Here is a 19,498-nt window from a genome sequence, read left to right as displayed (position 1 = left end):
AATCTAATAACTTATATTAATAAATATAATAATGCATAATAAAAATATAATATATTTATTATGCATTATACATACATAAACCGCACTTTAGCAATATCAGTTTATTAAAATAAACTCATACTTTGGTTTTTCTCTAAAAACCCAAACTAATTTTTAAGAGGACCTTTTTACCAAGAATGTTTTGCGTTTTGCTTGCAAAAAAAAAAAAAAAAAAAAAAAAAAAAAAAAAAAAAAATGGACACGTGAGTTCTTGCTAATCCTACAAGAACTTTAAGATATTGTATGATAAACAGAAATAAGATTCTTACGTACCTATTTCGATAGCTTTCATCAGGGACTCGTATGTAACACGCACCAGTTTTTTCCCTGCTTCATCGACATTTCCAACTAAGAAAGTTTCATTTAAATCTCCGTGAAAGCCATTGTGATACACGGTAATGTCAACTAAACAGAAGAACAACATTCTTATTAAAGTAGTTATTTAAACAAACTGCAAAAAATATGCTTAATAATGACAAATTATACTGACAATAAACTTTAAAAGTAATCTCAGTTGAGTGAACAATCTTAGGACCAAGAAAATTGACCATTTAGAAGGACATGGAAATTGAGAAATCAAATATGGTTAAATAATTAAGTTGAAAATAAGGTGCCATATTAAAATATATTTCAACTGAAAAATAGAGTTGCTACCCAAATCTGTGGAAAAAAATTTCATATGTTTTCATTATGTACATATTATCCCGGTGGCAGAATTGCAGCGACACGTCATTGCAGCAAAACGTTACAGAATTCTTGCAGAAAGTTTTCTTTTCTACAGAAATTTACACATAAAATTCAATTCATAAATTTAAATAATCACTTTTTGGAGTGCTGAATTTACACCGATAGTATCGTACATCGTTATGATTGTATTTTTGATAATTATTGATATCGATTTTCACATGGTTTTTAAATATCCCGACATATTTCAAACAATATGGAAAATTCGAATGGTGCATTTGAGTATTTACTTTTTAAGGCCATGATTCTATCAATTTTTTTGGCTGCTATAGCCATTGATTTCTCCATAGATCTTAAATCTGATATTCTTTGGACAATATATTGTTTATTACAACAACCCAATCTAGAAACAAAATTAGCATTTAAATAATCCCTTTTTGAGGAGTCCGATTTGCGTGATTTCGCCGCAGATCTTTTTTTTAAAGCAATTACTACTACGGATTTCATGATTTTTAATTATTATTTTTTTATTGTGATGATTATTTACAAAGTACGAAGAAATGAATTAGGGCGTTTTAGTTAGTAGCAGGATTTTTTTTGTATCATAAATAAAATTGCAACAGTAAAAAAAACATATAAATTATTTCTATTTAAAAAAAATCTGGTGATTTAAATAATGCCAACTTTGATTAGAAATAATAAATTGTCAAAACTATAAATGTGACTAAAAAGAACAATAAAGCTAAGGAAATTCAGTAGGCAATATTAAAAGAAAAAAAAATATTTAAGTACTTAAGTTTAAAAAAAAAATACTATATATAAATAGATAAATAATGCGTGAAATTGAAGTTAAATCAATGTACACACATTTTTGAAAACAAAAATGCATTCAACAATTAAAATCCAATAAATTAGCATCGATCTGGGATGACAGTAGTCAGAAAGTAAAAACGAGGAAATCCAAGAATATATATACATACAGAAATTTAACAAAAAAAGTGCGATTTTTGAACTTGTAAGCCATGTGATTATAAATCCCGATGATTAGTTTTAAAATTGTATGAATACGAATCTGAATCACATGCACGATTTTAAATTGAGAGAATATGAATCCCGATATGAGGCTTTTAAATTACGCTAATATGAAACTCTATATCGAATTTTAAAAAATGCGAAGATACAAATCATGATGAGTAATTTTTAGATCACGTAAATACGAATCACAATGCATAATTTTTAAATTGCGCGAATACAAATCACATTGTCTAACTTTTAAAGCACGTATAAGTACGAAAATCAATGTTTGATAATACAACCATAAAAACGAACCACAACATTGGATTTCAAGCTCGCGTGAATATGAATCGCTACATAGGGTTTTAAAAGCTCGTAAATACAAATCGCAATATTGGATATTTAAATCTCGTAAATAAGAATCGCAATGTACGATATTTAAACAGCCTGAATAAGAATCGCAACTTTAAATTTTTAAATCAGGTAAATACGAAAATCGATGTGTGATAATAAAATCGCGATATTGGATTTTTAAATCTCGTCAATAAGAATCATAATGTACGATGTTTAAATAGCGTAAATAAGAATCGCAATGCGTAACTTTTAAATCAGGTAAATACGAAAATCGATGATTGATATTAAAATCGCGTGAATAAGAATCGAGATATTTGCTAAACTTGGGATTTCTAAAAGGCTTGTTTGAATTATTTTTGTGTAGGCATAATAAATAAAAATGTACAAGATTAATTGAATAAGCAAATAAATATTTTCACAGCAAATCCACCTCTATTTTTTATTTTTTTTCCTTTGGCTTTCACGTCAGACAACAGGGTCACGATGTCTGAATAGCGAAAATATGAGCTATCCGGCAGGCGAATAAAAATACGGAAAATCTTATTTTCTGTGCGTAAAAGCTGAGAAAATAGCTAAAATAAGTAAAAATACGGAAAGGTTGGCAGCTAGGACGTAGTTTGAATTTTCTGTTTATCTTTGAAAATCGTAAATAAATATAATTATTTTATTTCAACAACTGAATTTTAAGAAAAAAGAAAAAAAAGCAGGATATTTATTTAAAAAAAAAAAAAAACGAAACTTTTAGAGAATCAGAGTTTTTGATAAAATGACTGAAATTCGAGAGGCAAAAGCGAAAAAATCTCATCCCTGTAAAAAGGTCAACCAGTTTTATCCCAAGGAAATGATTTTTAGAGAAACTTCAGGGGGAGGAATGAGGACTTCAATACTTCCGCTCTGCAGAAATTTAAATTCCTCATAAAATACTTTAACTTGTTCAAAATAAAATTTCCGCGGATATTAGCCGGGGAAAATGGAAATATCTGAAAGAAGGCGGAAATCTGTGAATCCGCGGAAGAATCACATCCCTGATCGATTAAAAAATTCATTATGGGAAAGATAAGCACCAATAACATGGTATAACTAAGTTGAACAATACTAATTTAAAAAAAGAAGAAAAAAAAGTGATTTTAAAAAATATTTTTATATTTTTATCCCCAAATATCAAACCATCTTAAAAATAAACAAAAATATAGATAATCTGTATTTAATTAAAGTTAATCTATATTAAGTTATACAAAATAGAACAAAGAATTAAAAAATAATGCATTTTATCAACAGACAGGCAAAATAAATAAAATAAAAAATTAATAAATTATACTAAAATATGAAACAAAGCTGAAAGAAAAAAAAAAAAGAAAAAGAAAATAAAGAGAGAACTTATTAATCAATAAAACAAAAGAACAGCTTTTCAACAATTGAAACATCCTAAAAAAACAATGTTAAGATTTTCTATTAAAAAAATGAATCATAAATATGATGGATAAATAGATAAAAAAAAATTACATATAGATAAATTCAGATGTTAAAACCACAAAATTAATAAAAATATCTTAGTTTAATGTTAATGCCAACACGAAAAGAAACTAACAAATATATAAGTTAATTGAAAATAAGCCAAATTATAATGAACAAAGGAAAACTATAGAAATAGAAAGAAAACTTTTTAATCAAATTAAATAAAAACAATACTTAATCACAAGAAGGGCTAACATATATATTAAAATCCGAAACAAATCAATTATTAAAATCCGAAACAATTAGCCGGGGGAAATGGAAAAATCTGAAAGAAAGCGGGAAATCCGCGAAAGAATCACATCCCTGATCGATTAAAAAATTCATTATGGGAAAGATAAGCACCAATAACATGGTATAACTTAGTTGAACAATACTAATTTAAAAAAAGTGATTTTAAAACATATTTTTATATTTTTATCACCAAATATCAAACCATCTTAAAAATTAACAAATATATAGATAATCTATATTTAATTAAAGTTAATCTATATTAAGTTATACAAAATAGAACAAAGAATTAAAAAATAATGCATTTTATCAACAGACAGGCAAAATAAATAAAATAAAAAATTAATAAATAATACTAAAATATGAAACAAAGCTGAAAGAAAAAAAAAAGAAAAAGAAAGAAAATAAAGGGAGAACTTATTAATCAATAAAACAAAAGAAACTGAAAACAACTCAACAATTGAAACATCCTAAAAAAATCATAAAAAAACAATGTTAAGATTTTCTATTAAAAAAATGAATCATAAATATGATGGATAAATAGATTTAAAAAAAAATACATAAAGATAAATTCAGATGCTAAAACCACAAAATTAAAAAAATATTAAAAATATCTTAGTTTAATTTCAATGCCAACACGAAAAGAAACTAACAAATATATAAGTTAATTAAAAATAAGCCAAATTATAATGAACAAAAGAAAACTATAGAATAGAAAGAAAACTTTTTAATCAAATTAAATAAAAACAATACTTAATCACAAGAAGGGCTAACATAAATAATAAAATCCGAAACAAATCAAGATAAAATGAAATCAAATAATTAAGAATTTTGCAAATACACCTACTGACAGTTTGTCAGGAAAAATATCCTATTAATTCTTTAAATCCTCTATTGCGCAAGTGCAAATTACAGTATTAAAAATGGAAGGATAAAATCCTGCTATTTGTTAGGATGTAAAATTCCCCAACAATTCCTGGTTATTGGTAAAATAAGGCTTTTCCCGATATTTACATTGCGTATGAACCCTGTATTGTTGTAAGAATCTAAAATTTTAATTTTCAAAGTTTTATAATTGAAACAAAACCTTTAGCAAATAACTTACTATTTAGAAGATCTCCATCTTCTAAGGGTCGTAAATCTGGTATGCCATGACAAATGACTTCATTCACTGAGCTAAAATATTAAAAAATGTTGCACTTAAAATTTGAACAAAAATTATTGTGAGTAATCAGTCTGCTTCAACATTCCAATAAATTCAGAACAACGGTTGAAGGAGTAAAATACCAAGTATAACTGCAAGCACCTTACATTTAAACCATAATAACTGGAGGAAAAAAAATTTGAACTAAAAAATAAGAAGTAAATAAGAGAAGTCTTTATTGCATATAAAAAATTTCATACACGTACATATAATGCATGCATATAAAAAATTGCATTCACATAAAAATGATTGAATACACGAATACACATAAAACCATACATATAATTAACCTGAACTAGAAATATAAATAAATTAATACATGGATAAAGATAGCCATAAAAATAAAGGAATTAAGGAATCGTTTTTAAATGATTTCTGAATCATTTTTAGACATATCTTTAGTAATATGTATTTTTAAAAATTTTTTAATATATTTTCGTTGATTAATTAAGGATCTCTAAATTCAAGAATTTGAGTTTTATGTTTATATAAAATACTGCACTTAAATATACTTATATATTTTATATTTAAGTATATTTAATACTTATACATTATATATTTTTAAAAACTCCCCTTTAAATTACAAAAAAATTGAATTATATAAAAAAAAAAGTATGATGTTTGTCAACCTTGCAATTTAGAACTGTCAATTAAGATTTACTTTTAAGTCAAGTGAAAAATCGACGATCTGCATTTACATGCAAGCAAATAACAAGCTTTTCAAACATTGATATCTTTCAGCATATATACATATATACGTACGTATGTATATATATATATATAAACTATTTATCACACATTTCCCTAACGTGACTAAAGAGAAAATTTTAAAACAAAAAGATGAATGCAATTGAGATACAGAAGCTAAGAAAACAACAAGCTATACATAGTTGATAGTTCAAAAGAACAAATGGCTCAAAAAATCTTAAACTTGGTATTTTTCATCCATTTTGCTAGCCAAAAATAAACTATAAAGATGCAAATCTGATATTTTACTACTGACAATTGGTTTATTTGGTATGTAATTACCTATAGCTAGATTATAACATAGCGTTTAAAAGGGCATCAAAAGTGAAAAATAAATAAATAAAAAAATTGAAAAAACAATGAATAAAATACTAGTAATTAAAAATTTTAATAACTCTTTGAACCATTATATGAAAATAGTGTTAAAATAAAATGAATGCATTACAATGGAGAAAGATTTTGATTGCAAATATCATAAAATATATGAGAGCATTAAAAAAGTACTTCATTGTAAATGGCATTAATTATTTTTTAAATCTAAAAGTAAATAGTATAGCTATGATTAAATTATCAGTTTACTTTAAAAGTGTATAATTTCAAACAAATACTATCAAAAATTAAAAAAACCTTAAATCGTTGAAAAAAATAATATTTAAAAACTAAACATAAGTGCAGGAAGATTGGAAATTTGTAATAATTTAAATGAGAAGAATAAAAAAAAAATTTTACATAGATTTTGAGTGTAATTATAATTATAAAATATGTAAGAGAGCATTAAAAAAGCACTCAATTGTAAATGGTATTAATTATGGTAGAACAAGTAAAACCTAAAAGTAAATATTATAATTATTAAATTACCAGTTTACCTTAAAAGTGTATGACTTTAAGCAAATACTATTTTTTTTTTTTTAAAAAAAGGGAAAAAAGAAGAAGAAAAAAACAACATTAAATTGCTAAAAAAATATTTAGAAACTAAACTTACGTGCAGCAAGACTTTGGAAATGTGTAATAATTTAAAGGTGAAGGATAACAATTTCTTTCTATACATGCCTATAAGATAAGACAATAATAGCTCATTAGAAAAATTCAAGGAATCATTCATTCAAGGAAAATTCAGTGAAAAATTTAAACTATTATTTTAATAAATATTAAAAAATGTAGTAACTAGACAGAAAAAAAGATTTTATACATAAAACATAATAAGTCATCAAATAAAGCATCAAATCAAAGCAATCATTATCAAATAAAACTCCATTTTTTTCCCATTGAATTAAATATAATCAATCATTTTCTCCAGATGAAACATTACTTAGACAAGTTTACTCAATTTAGCAGTTTCAATCATTCATTTCTTCAATCATACCTCTCTCTTTCCTCCCCCCTTGCCCAAATTACGTCACCTGTGTTACATGTACTTTATCATTCCTTTTTATTGATTTGCAATGAAATATTTTTTGATTTAAATATTTATGATTTGAATTTTAGAGCAAGTATATGTTATTTAAAATTTTCTGTCAGATTAAATTGAACAATTTAAAAGTATTTACTAGTAGATAAAAATAAAAAGAGTTAATTTAACTTTTGAAATTTTTAGACTTGAATTACGATTTTTGCTTAACTATTTGAATTTTCGTTTTTTATTCTGAACTTAGAATTTTATTTTTTTCAAGTTGTATTGAATAATTTAAACTCAATACGTAAGAAAAATAAATAAAAAAAAGTAGAAATAATTTTTTTTTTATACGAAATTATATTTTCAATTTTAAAAAAAAGATAGAACCACAGATTTACAATAGAATTGAGCATACTGGAAAGTGACTACTGAAATGACAATTCAAAATTTACATGTCAAAATATCAGGTAAAAATTAATGCAATCTAATTGTAGCCAAATAAAAAAGTTAGCAAAAACACAGTTTTTCTAGCAAACAATCTTTTAATTGTTTGCCATTTCAGAATTACTTTTTAGATTATCAATTTTATACTTTTGTGTTTAGCTCAATAGTTCATTATTTCTATCCGAAGTTCTTATAGAACTTTTTTTCTTGATGTTTATGAGTAGTTGATTTCTTCTCTTACAAATTTTAATAAAAAGTCATCATTGCATGTGAATGAGAACTAGGGAGAAAAAAAGAAAGTGCTACTAAGGGCGGAACAAATGTCTCGTTAATGAGATTTTGCAGAAGTAACAAAATTTAAATTTTAGATTAGTGGAACTCCAAGAAAATTTTATCAGAAGAATAACACATCTGTAATATAATTTATATAAAATAACATTATGCTTTGTTTTATTTTATGCCAAAGCTTTCTTTTCCCCATATACTTTATGGCTGGTCCCACAGTTCAAAATACCAAATTTTTTAAATCTTAGAATTGCTTTGTTTATGATGCAAATCAGGCTAAAAAAAAGGGAACTCTGCAGATTTGCAGAAAATTGAAAAGTATGTTTGACACTAACTTCATGAACAATGCGATCCAATTCATCGGTAGTAACGCCCACAGCAACAGCTTTTGCAGCTGCGTCTAACACCTCTCGAGCAAGCTGAAAAAAATTAAAGTTGGAAATTAAATATACTGGTAGAACTTGCTTCAATTACTGTAAAGACACAAAATTTTATTTATTTATTGGCACAGAGGACAGTGATCGATTTAGAATATCTATATTAATGACCATTTTTATGGAAATTCTTATTATCAATCTATTTTAGCGAACACACAGTGAAACTTCTCATAAATTACAGTTTCATGATATGTTTTTGATAGTTTTAACCAGTTTTTGCAGTTTATCATACAAAAAAAATAATAATAATAAAATAATAATTTTTTTGACACAAAAAATCTAACTTTATTTGAAAACTTTGTTACATTTTAGTTTCTGTGAAATTTTAACCTTGTTAATGTCTTCTTGATCAAGCTTAATTATTTGGATTTTTAAAAAAATTGAAGTTTCAAAAACAGGGATAGAATTTAAAAATTTAACAGCTCTGTGGAAGAAAAGTTTATGTTTAGAGCAATTGAGTAAAAAGAATGATTTATAATAAAAAGTGAACTTGCAGATTAAAATAGAATCTTTCTAAGTATCTGCTGACAGTAAATCATCCATCAAGAATCCAGTGATGATAAAAGTGATATTTGAATCTTTCATATTCTAAGTAATCAAACTATTACAATATTTTTTTAAAATAAATTATTAATATATAATTTTAAAAAAATAAAAATAAAAACAAGTAGGACAATAACGAATTTTAATGTAACAAAATAAGTCACCTTTGAAGCTAAAGAAACACCCTGAATTTCTTCATCATCTAGGATTTTGATGCTTGTTGTTCCCTTTAATGTAGTTTCACACAAAGATACACCTGAATAACATAAATAGAAATAATATTTAATTTCTAGTGTGAGAAACAAAGCATTTTAAAATAACTGAGAACTTCATGAGAATTTCCTAATAATCGGGAAGAGCTCATTTCAAGCAGAGATAAAAGTGAAATATAGGAAGAAAGAATGTGACTTAAACTAGCTAATTCATTAGAAAACAAGATAAATAAAGATTTGCTTTCGCTTCTTTGCCTCTCTATTTAATAAACGATTGCTTGAAAGTTATATCCACGTTGTAAAAGTCATATAGAGAATATTAATTCGATTTTATAGAAGCTAAATAAAAAAGGGAAGACAAATATATTTAAGTGATTTAATAGTTCTTCTGTCTAAAAAGCCACTCGCAGATGGAGTCATACTGTCTTAGATCGATCACAGGTTGGCAATAATTTTGTTTAAAGTAAAAGATCATTAGCTTTAGAGAGAGAGTAATTTTTTAAATGTTCATAATTATTTTTTTACATTATCAATTTTACACTTTTATTTTAGCAATAGTTTCATTGCTTATATTTTCAACAAATTCTCCTAAGTTAATTCCTCTCTAAGTTACATGGTCTCAAGATCCGTGGGAAACTAAGCATTGTGATGCTTGCAACAAAAAGAAAATAAATTATCTAATGATGAAATAGCGAAAAATGACCAAAATAATACACTTGTATCAGTTTGTATGAACTTTTCTGATTTGTCATAGATTGGAGCAACTGGTGCAGGTGAGGGACCCTTGATACTTTTATATTTTAAAATTTTAATAAAGTCATTAGTTTTATATAGATTTCACAACATAGTATTCCTTCTTAGATCTGTCAGATTTAATTAACTATTGGTAAATCCATGTATAGGCAAGTTACAAAAAATTTGGATTTTTAAAAATAGAAAATATATACAGTAAAACCTCAGTTAAGCAGGCATTCTTGTGACAGAAAAAATTTTCAGTTTATGAGAGTCATCCATTTACAGTAAGGGTACCCTAATAATGAAGTTTAACACCGTAAATTGCTTTTGGAATATTTTCAATGATATAGGAAATAATTAAATAATCTACAAAGATAGTTATTTAAACTTTAAAAAATATTTCTTCAATACAAAAAATAAATAGAAAAGTTTAATATAAACACATAATTCTAGATGTAGCTACAGATAAATGAATATAATTTTCCTATTAGCACAGATATTCGAGTTAGATATACGATACCAAATAGGAGCTTTTAGTCCTCAGTCACTTTTAATTATTAGGTTTACATTCCCAAACACCTACCAATCACTTGATGGGAAATGTGGTTAATACCTCCTTCAAAGTAAACCTCCCACGATTCAAAGAAAGAAAAAGGCAAGGCAAGTCATGAGGACCTATGGAGTTGATTATTCACACTTAATAAAGTCTATCATCTATCAAGTGTCTGAATAAATGTTTCATGAACACCTCAAAGATTATACTTCTGCTCTCTTTTTTTTCCACCCCAGCTGTGTTAAATACAGTCTTCAAATTGATAAGAAAATGAACGAAATTTTCTGAGGGAAGAAGCATCGAGAGCATTTAAGGCATCATTTTAACTTGAGGGGTCTCATAACCTGTGTGGTCCAGATGAAAAGATCAAGAGATGCTGCTGTTTGAATTATTTCACAAGAGCAGTATCATTTTCTCTCCTTTATTTGCGAAGATAAGGCAAGGTGTCAGATAAAGATTGATTCTTTAGTAGTGAAATAGGCCTAAAAATGTACTTTTTAATGGCCTTAATTTTTGTAAACAAAATATAGGGATTCCGCAAGGTAATTTTTTTTTTGGTGCTTTTGCTAATATTTATTTGAAGCTAAATCTAGCGAGTTTAATGATTTTAAAGTTTTTAGAAATATTGATGATTTAATTTTGTTTAATTGTGATAATTATGATTTTATTTTTAATATTTATCCTAAAGAATTGGTTTTGAAGAATACNTTTTTTATACAGATAGCTTTAGACCATCTAAAATGGTTGGATTTAATTAGAAAATTTAAACGAAAGCAAGAACGTATTGGTTTTCGCAGCACAGCTATTGTAAGTGAACGGCAGATGGACACGTGTGACGTCAGTTCGTGAATAATCACGTGACTCCCCGTTTCAGGCGAAAACGAAAGTAAGCGTTTTTTGATTGAAAATAACTAAATAAATAGCCTTCTTAGAAAAGTAATAAAATGTTTTCTGGGAGTTTTGAGGGATTCTGAATGCATTAAAATTTAAAAAAAATTTGACTGTAATTGTCCATTCTGCTAAGTTACTAAGTTAATTCATCTCTAAGTTACGTGGTCTTAAGATTTGTGCATTGTGATGCTTGCAACAAAAAGAAAATGAAACGATCGCATGAAAGTAAATTAGCGCTGATTTTTTAAAACTTTGATCAGGAAATCATGGTTGTGCATTGGCACAAAAATGACCAAAATAATACACTTGTATCAGTTTGTATGAACTTTTCTGATTTGTCATAGATTGGAGCAATTACTGTAAAGACACAAAATCTTTGATCTGTCAGATTTAATTAACTAATAAATCTTAATTATAAGATACAGATAACAGATAAATGAATAGATATACAGATAAATGAAAATAATCTTCCTATTAGTACAGATATTTGAGTTAGACATATGATACCAAATAGGAGGTTTTAGTCCTCGGTCACTTTTTATTATTAGGTTTACATTCCCAAACACCTACTAATCACTTGATGGGAAATGTGGTTAATACCTCCTTGAAAGTACACCTCCCACGATTCATAGAAGAAAAAAAAGCAATGCATACCTGCAAGTCATGAGGACCTATAGAGTTGATTATTCACAATTGATCATATATCAAGTGTCTGAATAAATGTTTCATAAACACTTCAAAGATTACACTTCTGTTCTTTTTTTTAATTTTTAGCCCAGCTGTGTTAAATACAGTCTTCAAATTGATAAGAAAATGAAAGAAATTTTCTGAGGGGAAGAAGCATTAAGACGTTATTTTAACTTGAGGGGTCTCATAACTTGCATGACCCAGATAAAAAGATCGAGAGATACTGCTGGCCGAATTATTTCACAAGAGCAGTATCATTTTCTCTCCTTTCTTTGCAAAGATAAGGCAAGGTGTCAGGAGAAAGATTGATTCTTTAGTAATGAAATAGCTTAACAATATTTTCAGTTATTGATGAGGCAAAAAATCTGCATGCTTTAAAAATGGTGAAAAGTTGAATTTTTTTCCTTGCAACTTAAAGCAGAAAGTGAATTTTTTCTTCTTTCAAATTTAGATAAAGTAGTGTCTGGTGTGAAGAGATAAAAAATAATGGTTCAGGGCAAAAATGACAGTCTGCGTCTGGTTATGGGAGTAACCGCTTTGCGGAGAATGTACATAATGGTTGATTCATAGAAGATTCCTGTGGAATTAAAAATCTGTCCGTATTGAGAAGCATCCATTTTGCAGGAGTGTCCATAACAGGAGGTTCCACTGTTTATATATTCTTACGATGATTGTTTAAGAATAAAATTCTAGCTAACAATCTCACATTATATAAAAATCCTTATTAGATAGTATGATTAGTCTGCTCCATAATATACATAATACAAATTAAATAGTAAAAACCTCTCAGCTTCTCCAAGATTAAAAAGTTAATTGCTTAAAAAAATAAATTTTTTTTTACATAAATCTCTTAAAAACTAAAAATCTCCCTCCCTAGTAAATTCAGTCAAAGCCTTATAAATAAGTTTAGCAATTGGAAAATATGCCATACCATGAAAGCTGGTTCACTGACTACTGTTTTCCAAAGAAAATATTATTGGTTTTTTAAGGTATCAAATTATCATTTGAAGTGATGCCACTATTCATTATTTACATGCGATGGCACTGCTCATTAAAATTTCTATAAGTGCCAATTTAATTAATAATATTTTGCAAAATTTATCCTATGTAAGTTCAGACAAAGGTGATAAATACATAATTTAATAATAATTAAATAAATAATTAATAAAAATATTTGTTTGATAAAAAAAAATTCAAGCAAAAAATACATTTTTAAAGGGATTTGCATTAATATCCTAGATTTTATTGTAAATTTAAAAATAATAATTTAATATTTTATTTTGAGAATATTGTCATAAAATACTATTTAAATACCTGTAGGATGATCAGCATAATCAGGTCGCATTATAGAATCAGGGACTTCTCTTTTAGGGGTCTGAAACATATTTAATAGATNATACTATACACTAAATTTGGTTATAAATAAATTTCTTAATAATATCACTGCAGATTTTCAATAACACATGAAAATGAATACATAATATTACAAAAGATGTGAGTTTTCAAAAGTACAAGATTTTGGTTACTATTCAAAATATAAGTGTGTCTTCAAAATTTTAAATTTATTTTTTCTAGAACATATTTAGAAACACTATCCTTTAAAAAATATATAAATTTTATGTATTAATTAAATTTCACATATGAATATAAGTTTTTGACAATGAGGTTTTTGACGTGACGGTTTAAACCATGGTTTAAACGGTCACACATCAAAAACCTGCCAACCCTGCCCCCAACTAGTACATCTTTCCTTCTCCAACAGAACTATGCTCTCTCTCCTGATGTTGTCTCTCTTTTCACTAATGTCTCCATTTTTGGTGTTATTGATTGTTTAAAACTATGGTTTCAAGAATTTCAATAAGCTTCTATTGAAATTGAAGTTATTATCTCCCTTGTCAATATTCAACAAACTGCTTTTTAATTCAACGACGATTTCTATAAACAAATTGAGGGTTCAGTTATGAGCAACCCCTCCCATCCATTTTTTGACTTATTTATGCATTATTTCAAAGGAAAGGTAAATTCTTCAATTTTTCATGGTGGAAAAGATATGTAGATGATATGTTTGTCTTACAGTCACATCAACTCATTTTGATGCCCCAGAATCTTGTCTTAATGATATGAATGTTTATTCCCTTGTTAACAACATTAGTTCCTCGCCACCTCTCCCTAGCAAGAAGAAATACATTCAGGGTATCTGCTACATTTTAGATTTTCACATTCATGACTTTCCATGACTAATTCCAAGAATTTTTCATGATTTCACAAAGTTACTATTTTCTCTGACAAAAACACAACAATAAATTTAAAAAAGCATTATAATAACATTCATTGAAATGATAGGTATAACCAAAACTGTTATACTCTGCATCTTCATATTTATAGATTTTAAAAATTAAAAAAATAGAGTAAAGAAAGAGTTGAAGTAACAAAATAGCTGAAAAAAATACGAAAGCAAATATTTTTTTCTTCTTTTTTTTTTGCAGAATTGCATTCTAAAGATACTTTTCTTTTCCATCGGAAAGGAAAGAAATACTCTCGATTTTTCTGATCTCATTTCGTAATAAAAAAATTCGACAATGACTGGCTTGCTTCAGCTAAAATTTTAAATTGATAAAAAAAAAAAAAAAAAATTATAATAATAAGAAAAATTCTGAAATCACAGAAGTTTAAAAGATAATCCGTTCTAGAAATGTTTTTTCTTTCATTTTTTGAAAGAACACGATAAAAACATTTTATATTTTAATCAAATATGACTGTGAGTGGGGATTTTATTACAAATTCAGAGATTTGGAACACTATGAAATTGGGGGGATTAAAATTCCATTTTAAAAATTAGATTTTTCGGCAGCCTAAATCCATGACTTTTTTTTAAAAAATAGTTAAAATCATGACATTTCATGAAAAATTTTGTTCAATACCGAAATTCATGACTTTCCATAATTTTTCATCACTTTCCAGGTGCGCGGATACACTGTACATTTTACCCTGATTTGCCCTTCTCGGTCATTCTGGTTTTTAACATTCTGTTTCATATCTTTTTTCTTTCTCGGATACTGTGGTTTTTTCTAGTTTTGTTTCCCCCCTTTATTTTTCTATCTTTCGTTGGAAGCTTTTACATCTTTTATTCTAAATCCTTGTGCTACTTCACCTTCATGTCTAGCAAGTCTCGAAAATGAGCAACTATTTTCGAGAGCTTGAAACATGTTGATGGTTATTTCCAATTTGTATATTTTTGAAGCAAATTAAGTTTTTAATAAGTAATAAAGTTAAGTATTAGTTTAATCATAGAGCAAAATTACCTATTGGCAGTAATATTGTGTACTGACCAAAATGAAATACTACAATATTTTTTCATTTTGTTTCAACTTGAGATTTCTCTTTAAAACTGATAATTTAATTTAGTGAGTGACATTTTATCGAAGACAAGATTAATCCCCTGTACCAGAAAATTATATAAATATTATCCTAGACTAATAAACAAATACTAATTATGTATATTTCGAAGAATTTTATAGCTTAAAACTTTAAAAAGAACATTTGATACACATGCATAATGGTAAGAACTTACTAGCTTTTTTATGAACTTCCTTGTGAATATTCCAATTGCCTTTAAAACATTCCTAAAAAACATAGAAGATAACAATATAAAACTTTTAAAAAAAATTATACATAGTTTTTTTATTTATTTAATGATCTGTTTTTACTTTTTAATGCATTCCTTCCTTTTTCTATCTAAATAAATAACGATAGTAATACACAAAACTTACATTGGGAAATAGGAATTAGAAATTGCTTGTGTCTTTCGATTTTAGCTGTTCCTAAGTTTTCAATCTTTCGCACTCCACCGGCAAAGTTTTTTTTATTTTATATTAAATATTAGCTCAATATGAGTTTTAACTTGACAGTAAATTTATAATTTCTGTTCCCCCTCTTCTGTGGTGATTACTCCTCTTTTTTTCTAATTTTATCATTTCTGCTACTGATTTACCATGTTAGGGACATAACAAATATTTGCCAACTATTGAGTATTTGTCCCTTTGGCCGAATATTTAGTTGGCCAACTGTCAAACCAAATATTCGGCAAAATATTTCTTGAAAAAAAAAGTATTCTTTGGCAAAGCTTTATTTTAAATTTTTTAATAGATTTAATAAAAAATAACCTAAAAAGGTACTTTTAACTATACAATGCTAGAAATATTTCTTTAAACACATTTGTTAAGTTCTAAAACTTTAACATGGCTTGCAAATATATGTCCTGGAAGACAAATGAAAAAGCAAAATATGAAGAATTAAAACTAGCTAACTTTATACTGAACCACGATTTTTGAACTGCTGGATTTTAAAAATTTTTATATTCAGGCAAGTCAATTTTGCCCACTTTTTGTTTTGAGAATTGAGATTAAAATTAGCTAACTTTATACTGAACCACGATTTTTGAACTGCTGGATTTTTAAAATTTTTATATTCAGGCAAGTTAATTTTGTCCACTTTTTGTTTTGAGAATTGAGATAGATATTTTTCTTTCTTGTCTTTATTATAGGGCAGCATTATCACAGAATATTTCTAATACACTTTATTTTATTGTCATTTTATTCCTGTACAGTAACTGGTAGCATAAAAATCTATAATTTTCAATGCTGAAGTTATGCTTTAAGAACTAAGAATAATTTCTTTCCTGTTTCCCTTTTGCTTTTTTTATTAACTTATTTATTTTATCAGTATTTTTATTATGACACAGCATTATTCCTTAGAGTCATTTTTTTCTAAAAATATGACAATGTGAAAAAGTTAAACTGAGATTTTTAGCATAAAATTTTCCTTTTAAAAATTAAGAGTGATTCATTTTTAGGTATCTAGAACCCTGTGGCAGAATTTGTTTGGGCTTTCTGTGACAAACCTCTTTAGCACTAATATCTTTCTGCAAGATACTTTTAGTAATAACTAATCAGAGTTTTCATTACAGAAAAAAAGTGGGTGAGAATTTCTCACCCTTACTCAAAAACTGGGTGAGGTTTCAAAAAGTTTGGTGAGATTTCTAAAAATGAAAAAAACACGAATAGACTTCTGCTATAGAATAGCGAAGTTATTTTCATGTTCTTACTTCATGCCAGTATTTGATCCGTATCCATTGGTTTTGGGTGCAACAGATGCTGAACTATTCGGAACCCCTAAGTAAATTTGTAACATTGTGCACACACTTTCTTATCCTCTTCGCCTGCCAGCATAGGCTTTTCAATTATTTCTGCTATAGAATAGCGAAGTTATTTTCATGTTCTTACTTCATGCCAGTATTTGATCCGTATCCATTGAATATCCGTATTTGTTTCATTTTCATTTGTCCGTTATGAACTAGAAAATGTTGCCTTAACAAGGTATTTGTCCATCTTACATTCAAGCTCAAAAAATTTAAATGTCTTACATGAACAAACCTTACCTACGGTTAACACGTGGTTGAAGAGAAATGTGTTCTGAAAGGGTTTTGGAGGTGGGGGGCATTGTGTTCTGCTGTTTGCACTGGTTCTGAACAATACTGGTAAATAGGAAAGCTTGATAACAAGGACCGATGGTGAAAATAAGGAAAGATCAAGGGATTAAGGATTGAAAAACGGATTTCATTTAAAATAGTGGAAGATGAAATTTTTTCCAAAATTCTCGAGATTCGCTCATTTTGAAATTTATTAATAGAGTGCGAGAATTTCTCGCGTTAATCATTTTTTAATGCAAGAAAAGAAAAAAATATGCGAGATTCTCGCGTTCTCGCTTTGTAGGGAAAACACTGCTAATATATATACTAATTAAATTTAAAGTAACAGAAATGTTGTATTCACAAAGAAAAGCCTATTTGGGTATAATAAAATTTTATGTATTTTTTTAAAAATGAATATGTAATATTTTTTTTTTTATTCTAATCATCTCGGGCGATATTGTCACATTTTGTAAGAGGAAAACACACTAACTATTTCGTTTTTTGCATTTCGTAAATCATCACATAAAAAAATAATTGAAAATTGTAAAATCCGTGAAAGAAAAGAAAACCAAAATTAAAAAATCATGTTAAAATTAATCATTCAAGCTAAAATTAATCATTTGTTCCCCTCTGGAAGGGGAAAAAAATTCTGCAGAAAAGAAATTGTTTGCTTTAATATTCTTTATTTTATTTTTCATTTTTTTCAAATAAAAATCGAAAAATTACGAACATTTCTTTCTCCTCCGATGCGCGAAAAAGGCATCTTTTAAATATAATTTCAAAGGAAAAAAAAATAATAAAAAATTGAAAATTTTTGCAGAAAGAAAACCAAAACTTTTTACTTTCAAAGAAAAAATTCTTTCTGCGAGAATTCTGTAACGTTCTACAACATTGTCGTCGTGATTCTGCCATAGGGATCTAGACTTTTCTTTTCTTCAATAAAGACTTTTGCTTTTATTATGACATGACAATTAAGAGGGTACCTAAGACTTTATTTTTTTTTTCTTCTTGAAAATATGATAAATAGAAATTTGAGACAGTCTGCTTCAAAATTTTCTTTCGAGAATTAAGATAGATTTTTACTTTTTTTTGTTTTGCTTTCGAACATAATCTTTTGTTTTTACACATGCTTTTATGATAGCGTTTTTTAATAAAGCGCTTCTGATAGACTATATTTCGTTCAACCTTTCATTGATATTTTTTCCCCCAGAAAATATTATTTATGGCATTTAAGTTTGTTTTAAGAATTTAAATTTTTTGTTCTCTTTCTTTTATTTTTCAGATTTAAAACTTAAGATTTTTTTATAGCTCGTAGTTAGTTTTTTATTTATCTTAAACATTTCATAGGGATAACTATTATAGTTTTTTCTCTTTATCCCTTACCAAAAATATAGCTAAGTTTTGATTATTTCTTAATAATGACTAAACTTATTGATATAAAAATAATATTTATTACAGATTAAAAAAAAAAATTTTGCAATTCGACTGAATATTTGGAATTTAGCCAAATCACTATTCGCTATATCCCTATCTTATCACGTTATTGATATGATTTATTGACTTTCTTAAAAAAATATATGTATACAATTCATTCTTAATAGCTAGTCCAATTCATAGCAATTTTCAATATTTTATTTGTTAACTCAGAGCTCATTCTGGGCAGGGTAAACAGGGCGCAGCACCCTGCTGCCCTTTTAGTCAAAAGAATCCACCCTGTTGCCTCTGAAGTAAATTGGTGCCCTGATCAGGGTTGGGTTTTTGACGTCAAAAAGTGGTTTTTGACACGACAAGGGCATAATACTGGTTTAAACCGTCAAAAATGTCAAAAACTGAAGTTTGCCAAGAAAATATATAAACTTCAAAACTACCAACAGTTGCCATGCATTATATTGAAATTTAATTATACTATAGGTAATCAGCAGGTTTTAAAATATTTTTTAATTAAAATTAAGGTAAAATAACAGATTTAAAATCTCAGAAATTTATATTCAAATGCATGTGCAGAAAAATTTTGCACAAAATTTTTTTAAATATTTATATTTTGAAAAAAAATTTTTTTTTTT

The 19,498-nt window shown here is 26.9% G+C and overlaps 1 protein-coding gene across 1 annotated transcript in view; it reads right to left on the bottom strand.

The window, feature by feature from the left end:
* The window catches only part of LOC107438323 (methionine aminopeptidase 1), a 31,748-nt gene that overhangs the window by 8,298 nt on the left and 3,952 nt on the right, over window positions 1-19,498 (bottom strand). The window contains exons 2-8 of the mRNA XM_071184239.1: window positions 15,515-15,588; window positions 13,280-13,364; window positions 9,052-9,143; window positions 8,243-8,326; window positions 6,768-6,835; window positions 4,940-5,010; window positions 313-444 (exon numbers count right to left, since the gene is read on the bottom strand). Of these exons, the coding sequence (XP_071040340.1) occupies window positions 313-444; window positions 4,940-5,010; window positions 6,768-6,835; window positions 8,243-8,326; window positions 9,052-9,143; window positions 13,280-13,364; window positions 15,515-15,520 (538 nt within the window). The 5' untranslated portion in view covers window positions 15,521-15,588. The remainder of the gene's footprint in view (window positions 1-312; window positions 445-4,939; window positions 5,011-6,767; window positions 6,836-8,242; window positions 8,327-9,051; window positions 9,144-13,279; window positions 13,365-15,514; window positions 15,589-19,498) is intronic.

Source organism: Parasteatoda tepidariorum, chromosome 1 (genome assembly GCF_043381705.1).
Source record: "Parasteatoda tepidariorum isolate YZ-2023 chromosome 1, CAS_Ptep_4.0, whole genome shotgun sequence".
Taxonomy (NCBI): Eukaryota; Metazoa; Arthropoda; class Arachnida; order Araneae; family Theridiidae; genus Parasteatoda; species Parasteatoda tepidariorum.
Note: the sequence above shows the minus strand (reverse complement) of the source record. Positions and strands in the feature narration are given on the sequence as shown.